We start from the raw sequence: 20,490 nt of genomic DNA, 5'->3' as shown, positions 1-20,490 counted from the left end.
AAAGAGTTGCTGAAGCCACACATACATAAAAGGAGAAAATCTAGAAGTCATGTTTAGAGCTGCAGGAAAAAATGAGACAGGAGCCAAAGAGCTCAGGGAAGGCTGAGAGAGAAGGGTTACGCAGAATGCCCTACAGTTTAGGAGTAGGAGAGAGAGTATGGACAACACTCATGTTTTTATAGCACAAGCTTAAATCTCTAGTGGCAGAAAAACAACTGAAAAATTAAAAGTGAGGCAGTAAACACTAGAAGGATTTCTAGCTGCTAATGTTGGATAAAAATGGTTTATATACCTTGCTTGTAACTCACTGCTGAAACTAATCTTTTCTGTTTCACCCACTGAAGCTGGGAGACAATCTAGGAGAGCCTGACAACTTTGCAGTCTCATACTTGGTTAAGTGCAAATGCAAAATTCAAAGCGGTTTGTAAGCATTCTGATTTGACTGCAGAACATACTGAAGACATCTATTATTGAGTCAGTGTAGGAATAAGGAATTTTCACTAATGTTTGGACTTTTCTTCTTAGACAACAGCCTTTTTAGAACTACTGTCCAAGAATTCCTTGCTGCTGAAGAAACAATGCATCATGTACTAAAGTAATGGTAATACAATGACTATCAGAACCACTTCAGTATCACTCCATATGTCAGGATGAAGCAACAGCTCAAGGTGAGCTGGGTTAATTACAGTTGAATTCAGTCACAAACATGTTTTAGTAATAATAATGTGCTCCCCAAGAAAGGCATACATTTTTGCAGAATATACGCTTTTACTGAGCTCCAGCAGAAGAGTTTCTCCTCCAGGAACTAAAAGGGTGATGCAATAAATGCATATAATGCTCTAAGCATGTCATATTAAAAGCTAAGAATAAAGTACACATTTCCTTGATAATAATATTTCTTTTTTTTTTTTTTTTTTCTTGACATTTGGGAAAGATTATTATTGTACTTGATGCTATATGAAAACAACTGTTCCAAATTCTTAGTTTTTTGCTTACAAGAGCCTGAAGATAAATTGCTCAGTACATTTTCTATGACATTCATATATGCTTCGGGCTCAGTTATCAGTTATATCAGTTATATAAGTTTTGAACGGAGGCTTTTGAAGTGAGGTCAACTAACTTAAACGCTCATAGAAACAATTTATATCCAAATATAATGTACTTACTTCTGCAGGTTTTCTGATCCTCTTTTAGTACATACCCCTCCTGACATTTGCAGACGTATGAATCATCATTATTAACACAAATATGGTCACAACCATGGGCAACTGATTTACAGACATCTTTGCCTATGAAACATTTTAAATATTTATAAATTTAGAGATTCCAAACACAACGTTTAAATAATTTAAATAACACATGTCAAATTAGAACATTTTATCTTTTTTTTTTTCCTATAGCAATGCTGAAGAATGGCAGACAGACAAATTGTTACTTACTTCGACATGTTTTTCCATCTTGTCGCAGGACAAATCCCTCATGGCACTGACAGCTGTATGAATTGTTATTATTAATGCACACATGTTCACAGCCATGGTCAATGGACTTACACAGGTCTTTATCTGAGAATCATTAAGAGAATTTCCTTATTAGATCTATTCTTAAGCGCAAAGCTGGCATGAGCCAGTTTTGAGAAAAATTAAGTCTGTAATCATTTTTATGACTGAAAGGACATATTCCCCATAAAAGTTTTAGGTACTCACTCCTGCATGTTTTCCTGTCTCTCCTCAGTATAAATCCATTGTGGCACTGACAAGTGTATGAATCACCAGCTGGAACACAGACGTGTTCACAACCATGGTTGACTGTTTTGCAGATATTTTTACCTTGGAGTAATGAAAATTATATTTAGCACAGTTAGCTACATAAATAACTTTCACAAAATATAAAAAAGCACAACGATAATCTTCCATGAAGGAGCTCATTTCCAAGAAACTGACTTCATTTTATTCTGTGAAGCTGATTATTAAAAACACAAAGAGCACACCACATAAATAATAAATTTCATGAATAGATCAGAAACTACATAATGAAGACTAAGCAACTTACTTCTACAAGTTTTCCCATCTTCCCTCAGTATGAAGTCATCATGACACTTGCAAATATAGGAATCGTCAGTGTTAACACAAATATGCTCACAGCCATGGTTAACTGACTTGCAAACATCTTTATCTGAGGAGAGTGGACAGTTTGCTAGGTGAGGTTCTTTAGGGAGAGGTAATATCTTTTATTTACCAGATTGTGTAGTTATGAATCACAGATAAACATATTCATGCACAAACTCTCACAGCCACAACACTTAGAAGACGTAACACTTAAAGCCAAAAAAAACATTCTTATTGCTCAGGCTACTCACATTTACATGTCTTTCCATCTTCCTTCAGTATGAAATTTTCATGACACTTGCACATGTAGGATTCTTCTGAATTCACACAAACTTGTTCACAGCCATGGTTGACTGAACTGCAAATATCCTTGTCTGCCATCAAAAGAGTTGGTAGTTAACATATATCAGCAGAGGCCTTGATTATGTTGTTATGTGTCATTCATCAAATTAAGTTCTCATGCTACATACTTTTGCAGGTTTTCCCATCTTCTCTCAGTAGAAATCCATCATGGCATTTGCAAATATACGAATCATCAGTATTAACACAAACATGTTCACAGCCGTGGTTGACTGACCTGCAAAGATCTTTATCTGAGAACAGATGACAGCTCTTGCTAGTTAATACATTTCTACACGACCTTGAATTGCAGATAAAAAGCATGCTGATAAATATCAGACTACTTACTTCTGCATGTTTTTCCATCTTCTCTTAGCAGGAATCCCTCCCGACACTTACAAACAAATTCATCACCAGCATTAACACAAGCATGTTCACAGCCATGGTTGACTGATTTGCAAATATCCTTGCCTGGAAATAGATAAAATGTAATGTGATTTGCTAGTTAAAATTTTTTCAGATTTTTCATAAAGACTGCAGGGGTAATCCCATCAGCAAAGAAATATGGAAGCACGCACACTGAAAGCTAGTTAAAGGATTGACAGCTTACCTCACATGAGGCATGAGTTCTTTACTGTCTAAGCAGAAAGAACTACGTGGTTTGGATGGTCTCCCAGTGATGCTGAATCATTTTAGGACCAATCTGACTAGATTAAGAAGGAGGACCTTACATGGGCAGCAGGAAGAGTAAAAGAAGGAATATTTAGTATAGTTATTTAGCAAAAATTCATGCTAGTGAAAACAAAACTGAACAAAAAAACACAGCACATGAAGCAAAGCGCTCCTTTAGGATTCTTACATCAATGCTAAGAATCTGCACAAGCAAAACTCAGGAGTGTAGGAACTACTGATTTAAGGGCATGAAGAAAATCAGCAGTATTGGGAAAAACTGATGAGGGGATTTCTATGAGTGCAACGTTAAAGCCAACTGGCCATAACCTCTTCAAGAACAGAGAAAGAAAAAGCAGAAAAGGAAGTCATCCCATCTATCAGCATTCCCTGTTCCTTTCTCACTGCAACAAAAAAAGAAAATATTCTCAGTTGTTAATGCAACCTTTACACAGCGACTACAACACTGGATGCCACTCACAGCAGAGTTCAGATCTGTTAGAATTACAGAATTGTATCCCAAGTTGGAAAAGACCCGCAAGAGTCATCAAGCCCAGCTCCCAGCTCCACACAGGACACCCCAAATCCAAACCCAGTGTCTGAGCGCTGCCCAAACGCTCCCTGAACTCCGGCATGGGGCCGTGCCCGCTGCCCCGTGCAGCCCGTTCCGTGCCCGCCGCCCTCCGCTGCAGCCCCTGTCCCTGAGCGCCACCCGCCCCTCCCCTGACGCAGCTCCGTGCCGTTCCCTCAGCCCTGTCGCTGTCACACGGAGCAGAGCTCAGCGCTGCCCCTCTGCTCCCTGCAGCCGCTGTCAGGCCTCCCCTCAGCTCCTCTGCTCTGGGCTGCACAAACACAGGGATGTCATGTGGGATAAGCCCTTCCCTCACCTGCTGGCAGTGCTGGGCCTGCTGCACCCCAGGTACGGTCGCCCTTGTGGCTGCCAGGGCACACTGCTGACTTGTGTTTAACTTGCCATCACCCAGAACCCCCAGATCCATTTCTGGGGCTGCTCTCCTGTTCCCCACTCTGTACATGTAAGCAGGGCTGCTCCATCCCTGGTGCAGAATTCAGCGCTTTCTCTTGTTAAAGTTAGCGCTGGTAACTGGTTGGTGATTGCCCAGCCTGCTAACTTGTCAACACCTCTCTTCAAGGTCTCTCTGCCCTCAGGGAAGTCAATAGCTCTTCCTAATTTAGTATCATATTTACTTAGTATGCATTCAAGTGCTGCGTTCAGATAATTTTCAGAAACACTGATAAAAGCTGGCCATAAATTGGAGGTGGAGTGACTGGCCTGATGTAACTCCATTTATTATAACCTTTTGAGCCCAACCTGTCTGTCAAATGTTCACCATCTGCATTATGTTTTTGGCTAGCCAGACATTTTGTCCAAAAGGATAATGTGAGAAAGCTTAATGAAAGCCTTGCTGAAATCCAGAAATATCAGATCAGCTGGATTCTCCTGATTCTTGGCAATTAGCAGAATAACCAATTAGGCTTAATGTGTAGGAAAAAAAATATTTTTTCACAAGAACTTCAGCCTAAGGTACATTACTTGAACAGTTCAGGCTGCCAATACAAAGAACTGCAAAAAATGCTAGAGTGGACAATCTTCTAACTCAACAAGCGTTACATTCAAGGCATAACAATCTCAACTAGATCCCATTCCAGCAGGTAAAGAAGAAATGATTATGGAGGTAAAAATTAGCATTAGTTAGCATCAGCTTATGCACAGCTGCGTGCAACATTCATTATTTTCAAATGGAATGAAATATAAATGAGCAACAAAGTTCTACTTAAAAAGAATAGATTTTATATAGCCGAAAGCAATTGTGAGCCAAAGTACTTTGTGACCAGAGGTGAAATAATTTAAACAAAAGTGAGTGATGACTGTAGTATTAAATCTTGCTTTACTGGGTTCCCCCAGAAAAAAACTCTACAGACATCATCTAAAAAGAACACCAGAATAGTTAAAAAAGGAAGAGAAACTGAAATAGAATACAGCTGTAAGATTTGAATAATGATTGAAAGGAAAATTCACATTATTTACTGAAATTGAAAATAAGTGGAATTTGAAACACTGAAATGAAAAGACACAGGCTAAGCTGCAATGCCAACAAAATAAAGGACAGTATACGTTATTTGAGGGGTGTTTGCAACAAAAAACCATTCTCACAATATATTGTTAATTAGTAGGTAGAAATGCTAGAATTTCCATCTTTATGCATAAAAGAAAAAATAGTAAAAATACTCAGATTTGAATTTTTCGAAATATAGGCTACAGATGATACTGTTAGAACAAAGAGTTTCATCAGTTGAGAAGCAGGTCACACAGTATCTACTGAAGAAACAGCAGTAACTCCAGATCAGTTGCAGCCAAGAGCTGTAAAAAGATCTGGCTGAATAACACTTTGGATGCTTAATATCATTTTTTGTTACCTCCTGGAACTCCATGGAAGTCCCAAAACACTAAAGTTTTCATCTCCAGAGCCTACACACACAGTGTTTGAAAACTATAGTGAGTTCACTGCAAGCCTGTCAGCTTGACGTTAATCTGCATTCAAACAACCAAGTAGATAAATGTGGACTTTGATTTAGGAAAAATGAAAGAAAGAAAAATATTCAAGTTTATATTATGAAAAAATAGGTCCCAGATAAGTAAATAAGAATCTTCTTAATTGATTATGAAGCTGGTTCATAATGCTCAGGGAATTCAGTAGGGCATCAGTCTGGATATTCAATGAACCTAAATGGATTAACATTGGCTAGAGAGGTCTTCAGGATAAACTGTAAATGGGGAATCACCAAGTGGCTTTCTTTCTAAGAATGTGTCCTGCTCTCTACTGCTTAGAATTTTAATGAACAATATTAAAAATATATATAAAATAATCACTAATGAAGTTTACAGGTTACTTTATTGTTGAGAGAATGATAAATAAAAATACAGCTCTGCCGATGTAAGGAAACACAAACCTTTTTGCAAGCTGAGTAAAAACAAACTGTCAGTATTTTAAAATAGCCAGAAGTAAACTTACATAATTTAGAAACAAAGAATGAAGGCTGTACTCATAAGATGTGGGACATTTATATGACTGAGAGTTTTAAAAGGCTTACGTTCATGGTATATAACTAGCTGAACATGAGCCTTAGGAGAATCTCATGGACTAACACTGTCTTTGGTCATAAGAGAAGGGAAGAATAAGAATTAGGTGGGTAACAGTTCCTGTATGCTGGACCCTGCTGTATGCTGTATTAGAGGACTCTGTACTATGTTCCACGTTGTGACATCACTGCAACAATACTGATAAATAGAAGCTTCAGGAGAGTAAGAAGAGATTTATGAGAAGAGTGGAAATGATATAGAGAGCCTGAAGGAATTTCACCTGCTTACTGTTTACTAAAACCACGTTAAGAGGCTAAGCTGATCAGTTAAATTATGGTCTAGGTGAGTATACACAGAACTCCAACTCCTCACAGTCAAATGAGGCAAAATCCTATGCTCAAGATTAAATCGTGACATAGTCTAAAAATGAAGTTCACATTTAAAAATGCACATTCTGACCTTAAAATTGATTGATTTTCTGAAATACATTTTAAATTCAAACAATAATTAATAGAAATCTTGCGACCTACAGAGGACAATATTCCATTCTGACCACCATGAATCAGTGAATAATTTCGTAATAGAAGGGAAATTATATTTCCTCTTTTATTGACAAGCAACTTACTTCGGCATGTTTTCCCATCTTGCCTCAGTACAAATCCGTCATGGCATTGGCAAGTATATGAGTCATCAGTATTAACACAAAGATGTTCACAGCCATGATTGACTGATTTGCAGATATCCTTACCTAGGAATAATGTAGATTTTATTTACTACAGTTTAATAATTGAGAACATTTCAAAAAATGTAGAGACTAAAAGTGTTACGTTCCTAGTAAAATAAAGAATCTATCCTCCTTTTTATCACATAAAATCACAAATCAGAAGACCTGTTTCTAACACAACATGCTTCCTCCGTGACTCCAGAGTGAGAAAATTACAGTAACATCAATAATTTACTTACTTTTACATGTTTTCTCATCTTCCCTCAATACAAAACCCTCATAACACTGGCAAATGTATGAATTATCAGTGTTCACACAAACATGCTCACAGCCGTGGTCAACAGAATTGCAAACGTCTTTATCTGGAAAAACATAAGAGTGCCAGTATTTAAACCATGTCTGCAAATGCCCAGATTATAAAAGGAATCTTCTGTTAAAGGTAAGTACACTTACTTCTACATGTTTTTCCATCTTGTCTTAATGCAAATCCCTCGTAGCACTGGCAGACATACGACTCATCAGCATTAACACAAACATGTTCACAGCCATGGTCAACTGAACTGCAAATGTCTTTATCTGAGAACAGTTGATGGGTTTTGGTTAAAGCACATCTTCAATGTATATATTATGGAAGGAGAAGTAGTAGTTTTTATTAGGTTCACTGACATCATTCAAAGAAACGGACAAAAATTTAGGCAGAAAACACTTCTAGTTCTTGGTACCTGAAGAATTGTAGGCGTCGTTTTTTGTTTGTCTTCAGTCATAGCAGTTTGGCTACTAAAGTATACTATTACTGTTCCCCGAGTCTCTTACAAGCTTCTAGCAGGTATAACAATATTAATTCCACATTATGAGTAAGTTATGGAAGTTAAAATAATTCCACAAATCTACATACTATAGATAAAAGTCTACCAGAATACTTACTTCTGCATGTTTTCCCATCTTCTCTCAATAGGAAACCTTCATGACACTCACAAGCATAAGAGTCATCTTTGTTAACACAAATATGCTCACAGCCATGGCTGATTGATTTGCAGATGTCCTGTCCTGGGAATTAGTTAGATATAGATACAGTTTGGAATGATAACGTGTTCAAAAGGATCAAAAGGATGTTTTCTAGTGAGAAGTGAAGAAGTGATAAATACCTTTCTTTCCTTGCCTAATGCACATGCAAAAATGTTCTAAATATATATGGGTTACTCACTTCTGCATGTTTTCCCATCATCTCTCAATATGAATCCTTCACGGCACTTGCAGACGTAAGAATTGTCAGTACTAACACAAACATGCTCACAGCCATGGCTGACTGATTTGCAGACATTTTTACCTGAGAATAAATCAACAGATAAAGAACTGTGCTAGTTAAAGGCAAGATGTTTTGTCTTACAGCTTCCAGGTACCGAATATTCTTGTTCTTGCTGGTATTCTGGACTCAATTCAGCAAATCATTTACAGCACTTACTGTAAGTTTTTATTGTAACAAAGAGCCAATCTTTGTTCTACAATTTTTACAACTTTATTATTAAGGAAAAGTGCACTGCTTTGGTTCCAGAGTTTGTATAACTTAATGCGTCCCCATCATGCATGTTAATGTCCTGCAGAGATTTCCAAAAGCATTTAAACTCCACATCCACATTTCAAGTAAACTTCCTGGTGAAAAATCAGGATCTTTCCATCACCATAATTTTATCTCCAGTAATAAACTTGTGCCCAAACCTGAAATAGTTAAGCTTTCTTTCCTTGGAGTTCAGATGGTATTTGTCATTTTTCTGTACACAAAAATTACAAAAGCTCAGTGTATGTTGTGCTTAAATGCACAAATTGAACAGTAAGTTGTATGATCCTGCTGTAGACTTTTAGAAAATTGTCAGCTGTAACTGGTTGAGCAAATGTTTTGTGAACTTTTCTGACATGTGATTTAGTTACAAATTGTATTTCAAAATAAAATAAAATTACATCTACTTATTAATATTGGATAAACTAAACTTTCACTTTCTTCCCCATATCCTTTGTTTTCACATAAGGGCTGCTGCATAGACAGAAAATTTCACTTGCTTTTGCAATATCAATCTGTAACTTCTTTTTGAGACAAGCAAAACTTATCTCTGTTCACACGGACTAACAAAGTAGGGTGTTGATGTGATATATGTAATACAAAGCTGATAAATGCAATACAAAACTGATAATACAGAACTTTTCTTTGTCATGTCAGTGTCTGGATTACTTAATTTCTTTTTTATTCTTTTAAATGTTATTTAACAGAAGATGCTGATGGAAATCTTGGACATGATTGGCATTATAGAATACTTTATGCCTGTGTTTTCCAAAGACTTGTCCACAGTTCTTCTCTGATAACTTAGCATGCACTCCAATACCAGGGAAATTTTTTTATACTTCTGTTATTCATCATAACTACATAATGTAGCCAAATGTATAATACAATTACATTATCTATTTTGCAATCAACCTTATCTCACACTGGGCAAAGGAATGAATATTCCATTAGTACTCCTATTCCTATTCCATTAGGCTCCTTTTTGCTATGTAAGTCTTTTGAAATGTTACACATTTTTGTCTTGATTTGAGAAGAAAACTATAGTTATCTGATATAAGAATGTAAGTTGGAATCACATGATTTTGGATCCACACCAGACACAGTTAATTTTATACATTCCAGACATTTAGGGTGCGACTCAGGTGCCTGGAAGTTTGCACTCAGTGCCACTTCAGATGCCCGCAAGCATCGAAGACCTGAACATAATGCTGGCAAACGTGACACCAAAGGGAAAATTGTGAGCTTCTGGAATCCTAGAGCATGTAAAATGTCACTGGAAAGCAACATTTAAGCAATCAAATCCTTCTTACAGTCTTACTTTCTTTATATGTAATAAAAATCTAACATTGACTTGCTGAATAACTTACGTTTACATGTTTTCCCATCATTCCGAAGCCTGTATCCTTCGAAACACTGACAAGTGTAAGATTTGTCACCGTTTATACACAAATGTTCACAGCCATGATCACTCAGAGCACAATAGTCAACTCCTGCAGGAGCAATTGAAGTTATTGAAATAATTAACAATTAAACCATCATTTCTAGTATTTGCAAGGCATATAAGCACCAATTCTGTCCTTTATCTGATAATATGCATATATATATCTTCAGTTAAATTTAAGAGGGTCCTGTGGTATACTTTGCATTAATTACTGTAAGTGGAGTTGAGAATGCATAGCACAACTCAACAGAATCTGTGTCTCAGCACTCTCAGAGTGAATTACAAAAACCTGACACTTGAACAGTGTTTTTATAAAAGACAGTGGCAGTGACAGAGTAGGTGAACCTTCTTCAAAGATGGCCTCTAAATGATCTGATGTAAACACAGCAGGCAGAAAATCCCTGTGGGACCTCAGAGATGTTTGGCTTAGGCTAATCGAACTTTTGCAAAGAATTGCAAACAAGACTTATGGAATATGGTCCATTTTTTCTTCTCAAATTTCCTAAGGGTTTCTTATTTGAAGTACCAAGACATAATATTCCCACTCTGCAGGCAGACTGACTACTTTTTATAGGCTACAGACACAGTATCACACTTTTCTTCTTTTATTGTCAGAGTAGAAATCTGTTTACCACTCAGGTGTTCTCCCAGCTGTCTTAAGATACCTGCGCAACTGTGTATGACACCAGTGTTGTGATTCCCAGATGTTTTCCTTTTAGGAGTGGTAAATGCCAAAAGCCAATCCCTTCCACTCAGCTGCTCATTCAGGGTATCACAAAGTGCCAAAAAAACCTTTCATGATAGTCTAAAAAAAAAGGTTTCAGCAACTCATCTGGAGCTCAGCAGTAAGACATCCTATATCTAAACAAATACAAGGAGAGGGATGCATGGGCAAGAATCATTCAAAAGGTCTCCAGTGTATTGCATGGAGGGATTCTAGAAGCCACAGCATGGTTTTAATGCTGTTGATGGGTCTCCAATTACAGTCTGGAGGAAAATGACTGAATGGAAAAAAAAAAAAAAAAAAAACAAAAACAACCCACATCTATTTTTACTACAAAGGAAAAACAGATTTCCCATTCACAAGTTCTTAAAAATACAGTTTGTCTATTTCTGATTTTTCAGCATTTCTTTCTGATAGCATTTGAATTATTTCTAGTAGATCCTGTCCCGATGCAGGATCAGGACCTTGCACTTGACCTCACTAAACTTCAGAAGGTTTGTGCAAGCCCACCTCTGAAGCCTGTCTATGTCCCTCTGGATGGCATCTCTTCCCTCACCCTGCAGGTGCGTCCTCTACTCTTTGTGAGAACAGAAACCTTTCCCATGTGGGCTGAGATCTAACATGTTTTCAGATGACTTACGTGTGCAGGTTCGTAGGTCCTCATTGATGACAAATCCTTCAGAGCACTGACAGACATAGGAGTCATCAGTATTTAGGCACAGTTGCTCACAACCGTGATTGCTTTCTGCACAGTGGTCCACTCCTATTATTTGTGTTAATAATTGAAGAAAACACATTTTTTTTTAAAGATACATACATCACAAAACTGTAGCTCGTGCACAATGCTCTTACAGAGCAAGGGAAAAAGATCAGTATATATTTTTTTATTTATGCAGTATCCCCATCTATGTTAGTAAACCAAATTAATCAACAACACCTAAGTGAAATGAATACAGCAACTCCACAAAGCAAACAACAAACTTGATAAAGCACAGATTTCCCTTGCCAAACTAACACAAAGTAGAGTCTCAAGGCTCTGCCTGGTATTACCCACAGGATCACACTTTCTTTCTTTAAAAGGCAAGACTCTCTTTTGTTCACCATAAAATTGTCTCTGAGAGAAAGGGAGTGTGTTAACATCTACCATTTATTTGTTTTTCCTATTTTTATTCCGATTCTAACTAAGATAAAACTGAATATTTTTTGAATCTTGTATGAAACAGACAGCACAAGGTGTAGGCTGAGATACGTGCGCTTGCAGATGTACCATGTAATCTGCTGACTCTGTAAGTAGAGCAAAAGCACATTTGAGGAAAAAAAAACTTTATAGCGAACTTTCTCATAACATTTTATTCCTGACTTCTTAATGACTATTTTTAGTTGTATAGGCTCAAATCACGTTAGCTTAACTTGATCAAATGTAGCAGAGTTCCTTCAGGCATGCACAGTCTCACATGTTTCTATTTGCAAATCATTCACAGATGTGACCAGACACGTCTGTAGCTGTCTACATAAAAAACAACAACAAAAAAACAACAAACCTACACTTCATGTCAATTAACTTCATTTTAAATATTGACATCTATTTGTTTATTTAGCTAGGCAATGATGTTGCAGGACTGCGATGAGTCAGTCCAGATTTCCCATTATACATAAATAGAGATACATTGGCTTAAACAAGTAAAGCTGAGGTGAAAGTTTTTACTAGTTTAAGCAAGTTCCAGCTGGAACATTCTCCTTATTCCAAGGACTTACATCATCATGAAGAGGCTTGTGTAACTTCTTGGATCACATTAAAAATGTCCAAAAAAAAAGAGCCGTTTGGCGCCATCTTTTACAATACAAACACCTACACTAATGTGAATTTTAACATTTAAATGCTTTGGTTTCTTATGCAGAATCTTTTAACACATGCTTTCAAGACAGCTGCCTATTTGCAGGTTTTAGAAGATAGTGTAAATGCACATTTCTTCACATGTATGTTGCATTACATTTTATTTCTTTTTTCAACAATTCTAAGAAGGATGATAAGGGGAAGGGAGAGGGGAAAGATCTATATGACTAAAAAAAAAAAAAGACAACCAGTGTCTTATGATACATTTATTTTTAGATATTCAACTTGTGATCGCCTAAAAACATAATTCTTAAAATGTTTTCAGCTCTTGCAACACATCCAAGTTTCCTTAAATATAGCCTTATCACAAATAGTTTATTTAAAAATAATACTCTCTGGCCTATAAACTATTTTTAACTTAATTGACAGCATTCCTTTGGCAATATATGTCAACAGTACATAAGACAAAAATGCTACCCATATTTTAGCTGATATGCAAAATAGTTCTCTGAAAAAAAAAAGTATTTTCTGAAAAGCAGGTGACAGCAAGTGGGCAGTGGTGTTGGTGTTCTCTGGTGCAGCGCTGGTCCTTCCGTGACATTCTTATTAATAGAGGACATTTTATCAAACAGATTGATGAAAGTGTAAACATATGTAAGAAAGAAGTTTCTGTGCATCTCTATTCTATCTCTATTCCATGCATCTCTCTAACATATGTTAGTTTTGCGTGTGCTGCAGTTTAAACAGCATGGCTGAACAACTTTTCCCATTTATTAGGACTAGAGAAGATGACGCCTTAGTTCCGTGTTAAATCTGGGATCTTACCACAGCATTACTAGAGCTCGCTTGTGGCTGACTTTACAGAAACACAGGTTTGCATAACTCAGAAAGATCTCAGAAAGGACTCAGGGGCATTTTCTCATTCTATTCACACCTCACCCCACTGCAGTAACAGCTGCTGCAGTTCACGAGATGCTCACTTCTATGTGTATTGTGATCACGTCGCAGGACGTATCCAAGATGACATTTGCACATAAATGACTCTCCTGAATTAACACATTCATGTTCACAGTCATGCTGACCTAACTCACAGATATTTACATACAGAGAGAGAAAAATGGTGAAGAATTCAAACCAGCCAGGAAGGTTTCTTAAGTACAACAGCTTGGAAAGACTCACTTTCCTTAAATGGTACCAGATTCTATGATCTGCACAACTTTTAAAGCTGTGTACATCTGATAATGACTTGAGGATCTAAGAGCTGTCTCTGAATACTTGGCTAGGCAAGACTGAGCTTAGACTTTACGCTCTTGCTCCAGCAGTCATTAGAATCTATGCCCTCTGGTGGAGGAGGAATGTCTGGTTATACATAATGGGGTTTTTTTCCTGATGTTATGAAGAGGGCAAAAGATTTACAGCCAAATTCAAAAAACCCTAAAGTTAAGGAAAAGTACCCCAGTTTGTCCTTAATTCTCAATTAAATCCTAGGCAATAAGAATTTGAGACAATACAGTCCTTTTGCTGCTATGCTCACCAAGACACATCCATTCTATAAAAATCTGGATGTATTGAAACACCATATAAATACTAAAAGTGAGAATAGCATGGATTGCTGTACAAACAGCACTGTAGCGACAATCATAGAATCACAGAGTGTCCTGGGTTGAAAACATCCTGCGGTTTAAAACCTACTGCTTAAAATCTGCTGTGTGCAGGGTTACCAACCACCAGACCAGGCTGCCCAGAGCCACATCCAGGCTGGCCTTGAATGACTCCAGGGATGGGCATCCTTGGGCAACCTGTTCCAGTGTGTCACCACCCTCTGTGTGAAAATGCTTCTTAGAGATGCTTCTTAGAAAGCATCTCTAAGACTGAAAGAAAACAGTTTCAAAAATACATACAAGCTATAAGAGTCAAGAGACAATAATTGTATTGCTCTAACCAAGCTTCCTATTCATAGAATATCAGCAGTAAAATCCCTCCCCTTCCCCACTCCCCCCAGGACTGTGTCACCAGATCAAGCTAGTTCTTTTATTGACAGCATTACACTGAAAACCTGTGTGACTCTGAATCCCTGCTTGGAAAGAGCTGTAACACAAAAAGTATTTGTGAAGTAAATAATATGTATAATTGGTTTATAATCCCAACATTACTGAGGCTGTTTATACAGTTTGAAGGAAACTGTATGGAGTTTCATGTTTGATTTTAAGTTGCTTTTCATAACTACATTACAATCTATTACTTACTCACAGCTAATGAGGTAAATTTATTCTTGGCTAAAACAACACTGGAAAGCAAGATGAAATTAAAAATAAAACCAAAAACTAAAGAAGACTGTTTATGTCACTGTAAGACAAAACAACAAAGTTTTAGAAAGAGTAAAAAACTTCTTGGTCTTGAGCTGATATTGGTTCCTTTATTACTCCTCAAGTTTTACCCAATCTCTTAAAAAATGTTTAATACACAACCTACTCTACAAAGCAGCAAACTGGGTATCTTTCTGATATGAATGAATGGCTCAGGTAAAATTTGAGTTTATAAAGGAAGATTTGTTTCAAACTTTATTATAGAGAAAACTTTCACCCTTTCAGAAAGGAGAGCATTCACATAAGGTTTAAGAAATGAAAGCAGATGAACTTCACTATGTCCAAAAGATTACTCACTTTTGCATGTTTTCTTATCTGGATTAAGTCTAAACCCTTCTTGGCATCGACAGAAATAGGAATCATCTGTATTAACACATTCCTGTTCACAGCCATGGTCCTGAAGAGCACAGTAGTTTGGTCCTAAGTGGGAAGAACTCAGGTCATTGATAAATATAATTTCCCAGAAGAAGGCTAGGTAAAAACCACTTACCTAATTTTTTTTTTCTTTAGGTACTTTTTTTTTTCCATATGCACCATTTGTAACTTATTGTAACATATTGTTTCAAATTGTTTCAAATTTGGGTATGCCAGATGTGCATACTTAAATGAATTCTTGAAAGACACATGCACTACATGCAGTACAGAAATTAGAAAATCAAATATTTCTTAATATTTCGTGGCTCAGTCCTACATGCTATCTCATCAGAACTGCCTTTTTATTTTACTCAGAGGAAGTTTGATATGATCTGTTACGTACTTGCAAATTATTATTCCCAGAGATAATTAGCTTCCTGGAGAAAGAACTGTTCTTTTCTTGTATGTGTGGTGATCTAACGCAATTGAGCCTTTACACGTGTTGAAAGCATTCACCAATAAACCAAGCAGTAGCAGTGCCAGAAATCCCCTCGTTAATCCAGTAGCTAGGAATTACCTCTGCCTTCCTCACCAACAGTCTGAGTTTACCGCTCTCTTCACACAGAGTAGTCTGCCAGTGTTGGCAGGAGTCCCCTGATGAGCTGTGCTCCTTTTATTTCATTCTGAAAAAACTGGAGTAAACCTCAGAAAAAATCTGTAATGACTGTGCGATAACATTTACGTTTTCAAACTTTTCTTTGAAGCTATGAGCACTGCAGCTTACTTTCAATTTTTGAAAGAAAAAACATGATTCTAAGAAAATCACAAGCTCTTGGGAGCTGCAGCCATTGGCCCTGGCCTGTTTACTGATACTGTGATCTGGTCTACCAAGGGGGTGGTGGAAAAGACAACTGATCTTATTATCAGGTCAGTGTCTATCACAGATGAAAATTCAGAGACTAAGAGAGATCCCTGATTACAGTTTATCACGCTAGAATAAGACTTTCAAAAAGTTTGAAAAGCTTGGCTCAAAGCTTTGATGGATCATTTGTTACATCTTTACTTACTAATGTTCGTTTGCTGTGGATTTTTTTTCCCCCCAAACCAGCTTGTTATTTATTTTCAATGCTTCTAAGAGCTCATCTGCATTTCGCCCAACGCATTTGGAGCCCAAGATAATATTGGAAAGCGTTAGGGTCCTTAAAGGAACAGCCTATCACAGAACACCGTGTATCACAGTACACCTACACAGTACACAGTGGCACTGCTGGTGCCACTAGGACTATGACAGTAGCTGAGTAGCACCTGTGATGGAATGTCCCTTGGGATTTATGGTGAATGTGATCTTGAATTCAAGACAACAATGTAAATCACTGCAAATAAGGAAAACTTCACATTGGAATGCACAAGTGAAGCAAGCAGAAATTACTATCGCTCCTCCTCTCAGCACTGGTGAGTACATTGATGTACATTGCTCTGGAACAGTACTTCCCCACACAGTTAAAGGCAATAAATGCAAGAGGGCTCAACAAAAGCCTACTAACGTTGTCCAGGGCATTCTGCACATGACCTGTTCAGAGTACTTCAGGATTCTGATCTTACCTAGCATGGTGAAGTGGAAGACTATGTCATTACAAAGGTAGTGGATCTAAACCTTTCTTGGTAGCGTCAGATGATAAAACAAGGATCACTGACTTGGGTGATTCAGGTTTGGCATGGGAAAAAGTTCTTCACTGGAAAGACAGACCAGCAGTGAAACTGGCTGCACAGACAGGTTGTGGATTCTCTATTGGAGCTTTCTGAGATTCAATTAGACAAAACTATAGTTGACCTCTTCTTGTGGCAGCTCCACTTTAAAGAAAAGGCTGAAATAGATGACTTCCAGAGATTCTGTCCAACCAACATTTGAAAGCTTTAATACTTGTAACACAAAAACAGCAGCACATGATCAGACTGAAGATCTATATAGCCCAATGTCCCATCTCCACCAATAATTAAAGCAGAGGACAGAAATAGGATGAGTGGGAAATACTACTTTCACAGAACATTCTTTCAGCTTCCAGAGTCTATGGCTCATCAAGTTAAATAGGTTAAAACAATTCATAGGATCAGACAATAAGCTACAAACAACTCAAGACATAAAATATTATGTAAAAGATGCAGTTTGAAAGTGTTTGATTCAAATTGGAAAACACTGATTAAAATTCCTGATCTTAAATTGAAGAAATTTGCAAGAATTTTTGCTTGGGCAGTGGAATGCACTTACACTATACTAGATTTCCAAAACATATGGATATGGAAGTACAAGAGAATTTAGCCAGCTCTTAGCTGACAGATATTTGACAAATGGGCTTCTTCATACAAACTACAAGCAACATGAACTGGTTTCAAGTATAATCTGTCCCTTGGGGATGAAGTAAATTCATCTCTCTGAATTCTCTGATTGTTTATCTAGAAATCAGGTGTCTGGTCCGGCAAAACATGTAGCTCCCTATACAGTCAAGGAAAATACAGTAGAGGTATGACACCTTCTGGAAGTATGACTCTTTTTCAGGATCATGAGGTCAGATATACAGTTTGAATTAGACATTTTCTTTCTAAATATTAAGTGAAACAGGTATCAAGCTTAATGCCCAGAGCAATCTTCTCTTAAGATAAAGATGCCCTCGGTAAAAACACAGAAATGCAGTGCTATATTTAGGATTTTTTTTTTTTTTTTTTTTGAGAAAAAATAGTTCTTCTCATTATTAGATAACAGGCTAAATTTATCACTGGTGTCAGCAATTCCACTCACCTAAAAACTAACGAGGTTTTTCTAGCTACAAATGCAAAATAAGGTATAGTTACCATGGTCTGTCTTTACAAGAAAAAAAGTCAATTAGGACTGTATATCAAGGCTTTCCCTTCATACTTCCTGAAGTTCATTATTACATTAAACTCTATGGAGAACTAAGGGAAGCCTTGGCAAGAGTATTTTCTGGTCTGTATGTTTGCTTTAACTTTATATCTCTTCCAATACCGGTAACTTCAGAACTTGTTGGTCCAGTGCCAATTAAATTTGAGAAACGAGCAAACCTCTGAAGTTATTATAGCCTGGTAGAAACATGGAAGCTTTGTAGAGGCTGCTCATATTCCCAGAGATACCTCTGGCACAAGGTATCAAAGAATACATTATGGAAGAAAATCCATAGGAAAATAGGCTGCAATGTCTCTTCTGAAGTGGAACTATTCACTCTGTTTAATTTTAGCAGCCAAGATGATTACAAATCCTCTTGTACAGCCTTATTCACCTAGGTAGGGAGATGATACTCTAAATGAAAAATCTGGATCATCAAAGAGACTATGCAAGACAAGCTCAAACTATTGGAACAGGAGCCTATTCATAGAAGGGGCCTTTACATCTACATCCTCTCCATAAAAACAAACTAATGCTCAAAACAGCTTTATTAACTTTTATGACATTTGGCTTCAAGGGCACTCTATCATATTCTATACCCGATATACTATTCAGTGTTCCCAGGAACAATGAGAACTAGAAAGAAGGAGTACATACTGTTCATAATTAAACCTTATAATAACTTACTTCTGCAAGTTCTTTTGTCTGGATTTAAAATGAACCCTGGGTGGCATCTACAGTAATAAGAGTCCTCTGTGTTAACACATTCATGTTGGCAACCTTGATTATCCACAGCACAGTAGTCTACAACTGAAAAAGAACAAGAGTAACATTTATAGTTAGAAATACAGAATTAGAACTATTATACATACAAATTATATACTAGTTACACGCAGTAGCTACAAGAGAAGGAAAAGCTGACATAATTTTTGTCCAAAAGAGCCTTTCTGCAAAAAGCAGCGCACTTCAAATTAGATTTCACGAGTCCCACATTATTTCTCCTACTTTCTGAACATTTATCAACTCTGTCAGGAACTTTCTCACTGTGTTTTCTCAAATCTGGAAACCATGCCTCGCTCATTAGCTCTGTCCAGATCTTCATACTGTAGACCAGGAAGTTGCAGAATTTATTTTATTTAGTTTTGTCTTCTGTATGTCCAGATCCAGCCCTGGTATTGCTCTGGTTTTCTTTAATTCCTTCCTAGCTCTATTAGTTATCAAGACCTGTCCCAGCAGCCTGAATACATGGGAGACTGATAGCAATACCTTCTACTTTGCTCCAGAATCATCCTGTAAAATCAGGCACAACTATGAAGCCTGAGAGCTTCAGCTGATTTTCACTGCTATTTTGCTTATACAATGCCATTTGTGGGAAAGAAATAAAACACTGTTATTCTAGTCACATATTTTTTAAGTCTGGTCATGGGTTACACAAATGCGTATTTGCAAGATAGATTGCCAAAAGGGTATTAATGTAATACTTCAGAGTTTACTCAGACACACTCATATGAAAGCACTAAGGAAGTAAAATTAATTGTGTTTAATTTTGTTTTTTGCTTTATTTCTTTACAGGTTAAGCTGTTTCCTTACACTGAAGGCCCTAGAAGAAATCAAAGACAACTCACAAAGCAGGTGTCCTGCCCCCAAAAGCTGCCAGGCCCACTTCAGGCAAGTTTATTCAACTCTTAATGTATCTAACACAGATGTTTATTGAGACAGTTTCCCCATCTTTGCCAACTGAGTAATACTTTTTATGACTCTATACTCTATGCTGCTGACCCTCCCAAACTACTTCTAAGAGTGAGTAGTTTGTTTTAATTAAATAATTTTTTTCTCTGTAATAGACTTCTCTCTGCAAACAATGTACACTCAGGTATACTAAGATACTGAAGGTCATCTAGTCAGGAAAGTAAATAACCTAGTTAGTTACCTAGAAAGAGCTTCTTTTAAGCCTCTGGAATACTTGAGCTGAATTAAGCCAAATTAGATTACTTACTGGCTACCATGTGAAAACATTTTCCTGGCAAGTAGCTTCCTGTTTCCAGACCAAACAGCATCATATAAAAACATATTTGCTGAGTATCTACTACAAGGATCTAAAGTGTTATATAATTAGACAGATTTCCTCTTAAATTCTAACTAAATGCACATCTTCAAGTGTTTTAGAAGACACATTAGCAAATAAGTACACAAAAAATACATACTTTTTTTTCTATACATCATCATCCCTAAGAAGCAGTCCATATAAATCACTTCCACTTTGCTTTTAAACTTCAGTAAACATGCAGTTCTGCCAAAATACCTGTAACTGCCCAACTAATGATTAGGAAGTTGAGAGACAACTAAAATAGGTCAACTAGTCTTAGAATCCTTCATGATCAAC

General features: G+C 37.1%; 1 protein-coding gene across 6 annotated transcripts in view; it reads right to left on the bottom strand.

Annotated features, from left to right (window-relative positions):
• MATN2 (matrilin 2) overlaps positions 1-20,490 on the bottom strand; it is a 68,037-nt gene that overhangs the window by 10,677 nt on the left and 36,870 nt on the right. For 4 of the 6 annotated variants that reach the window (XM_052703280.1, XM_052703279.1, XM_052703281.1 and 1 more), the window contains exons 6-21: positions 18,795-18,917; positions 15,155-15,277; positions 11,298-11,420; positions 9,860-9,982; positions 8,142-8,264; positions 7,862-7,984; positions 7,391-7,513; positions 7,177-7,299; positions 6,839-6,961; positions 2,793-2,915; positions 2,576-2,698; positions 2,357-2,479; positions 2,050-2,172; positions 1,704-1,826; positions 1,440-1,562; positions 1,167-1,289 (exon numbers count right to left, since the gene is read on the bottom strand). In XM_052703280.1, the coding sequence (XP_052559240.1) occupies positions 1,167-1,289; positions 1,440-1,562; positions 1,704-1,826; positions 2,050-2,172; positions 2,357-2,479; positions 2,576-2,698; positions 2,793-2,915; positions 6,839-6,961; positions 7,177-7,299; positions 7,391-7,513; positions 7,862-7,984; positions 8,142-8,264; positions 9,860-9,982; positions 11,298-11,420; positions 15,155-15,277; positions 18,795-18,917 (1,968 nt within the window). The remainder of the gene's footprint in view (positions 1-1,166; positions 1,290-1,439; positions 1,563-1,703; positions 1,827-2,049; positions 2,173-2,356; positions 2,480-2,575; positions 2,699-2,792; positions 2,916-6,838; positions 6,962-7,176; positions 7,300-7,390; positions 7,514-7,861; positions 7,985-8,141; positions 8,265-9,859; positions 9,983-11,297; positions 11,421-15,154; positions 15,278-18,794; positions 18,918-20,490) is intronic. The other 2 variants (XM_052703282.1, XM_052703283.1) reach the window with 2 other exon arrangements.

This window comes from Tympanuchus pallidicinctus, unplaced genomic scaffold, assembly GCF_026119805.1.
Source record: "Tympanuchus pallidicinctus isolate F22 unplaced genomic scaffold, pur_lepc_1.0 scaffold5, whole genome shotgun sequence".
NCBI lineage: Eukaryota > Metazoa > Chordata > Aves > Galliformes > Phasianidae > Tympanuchus > Tympanuchus pallidicinctus.
The sequence above is the reverse complement of the archived record's forward strand: the minus strand, read 5'-3'. Positions and strand labels throughout refer to the sequence as shown.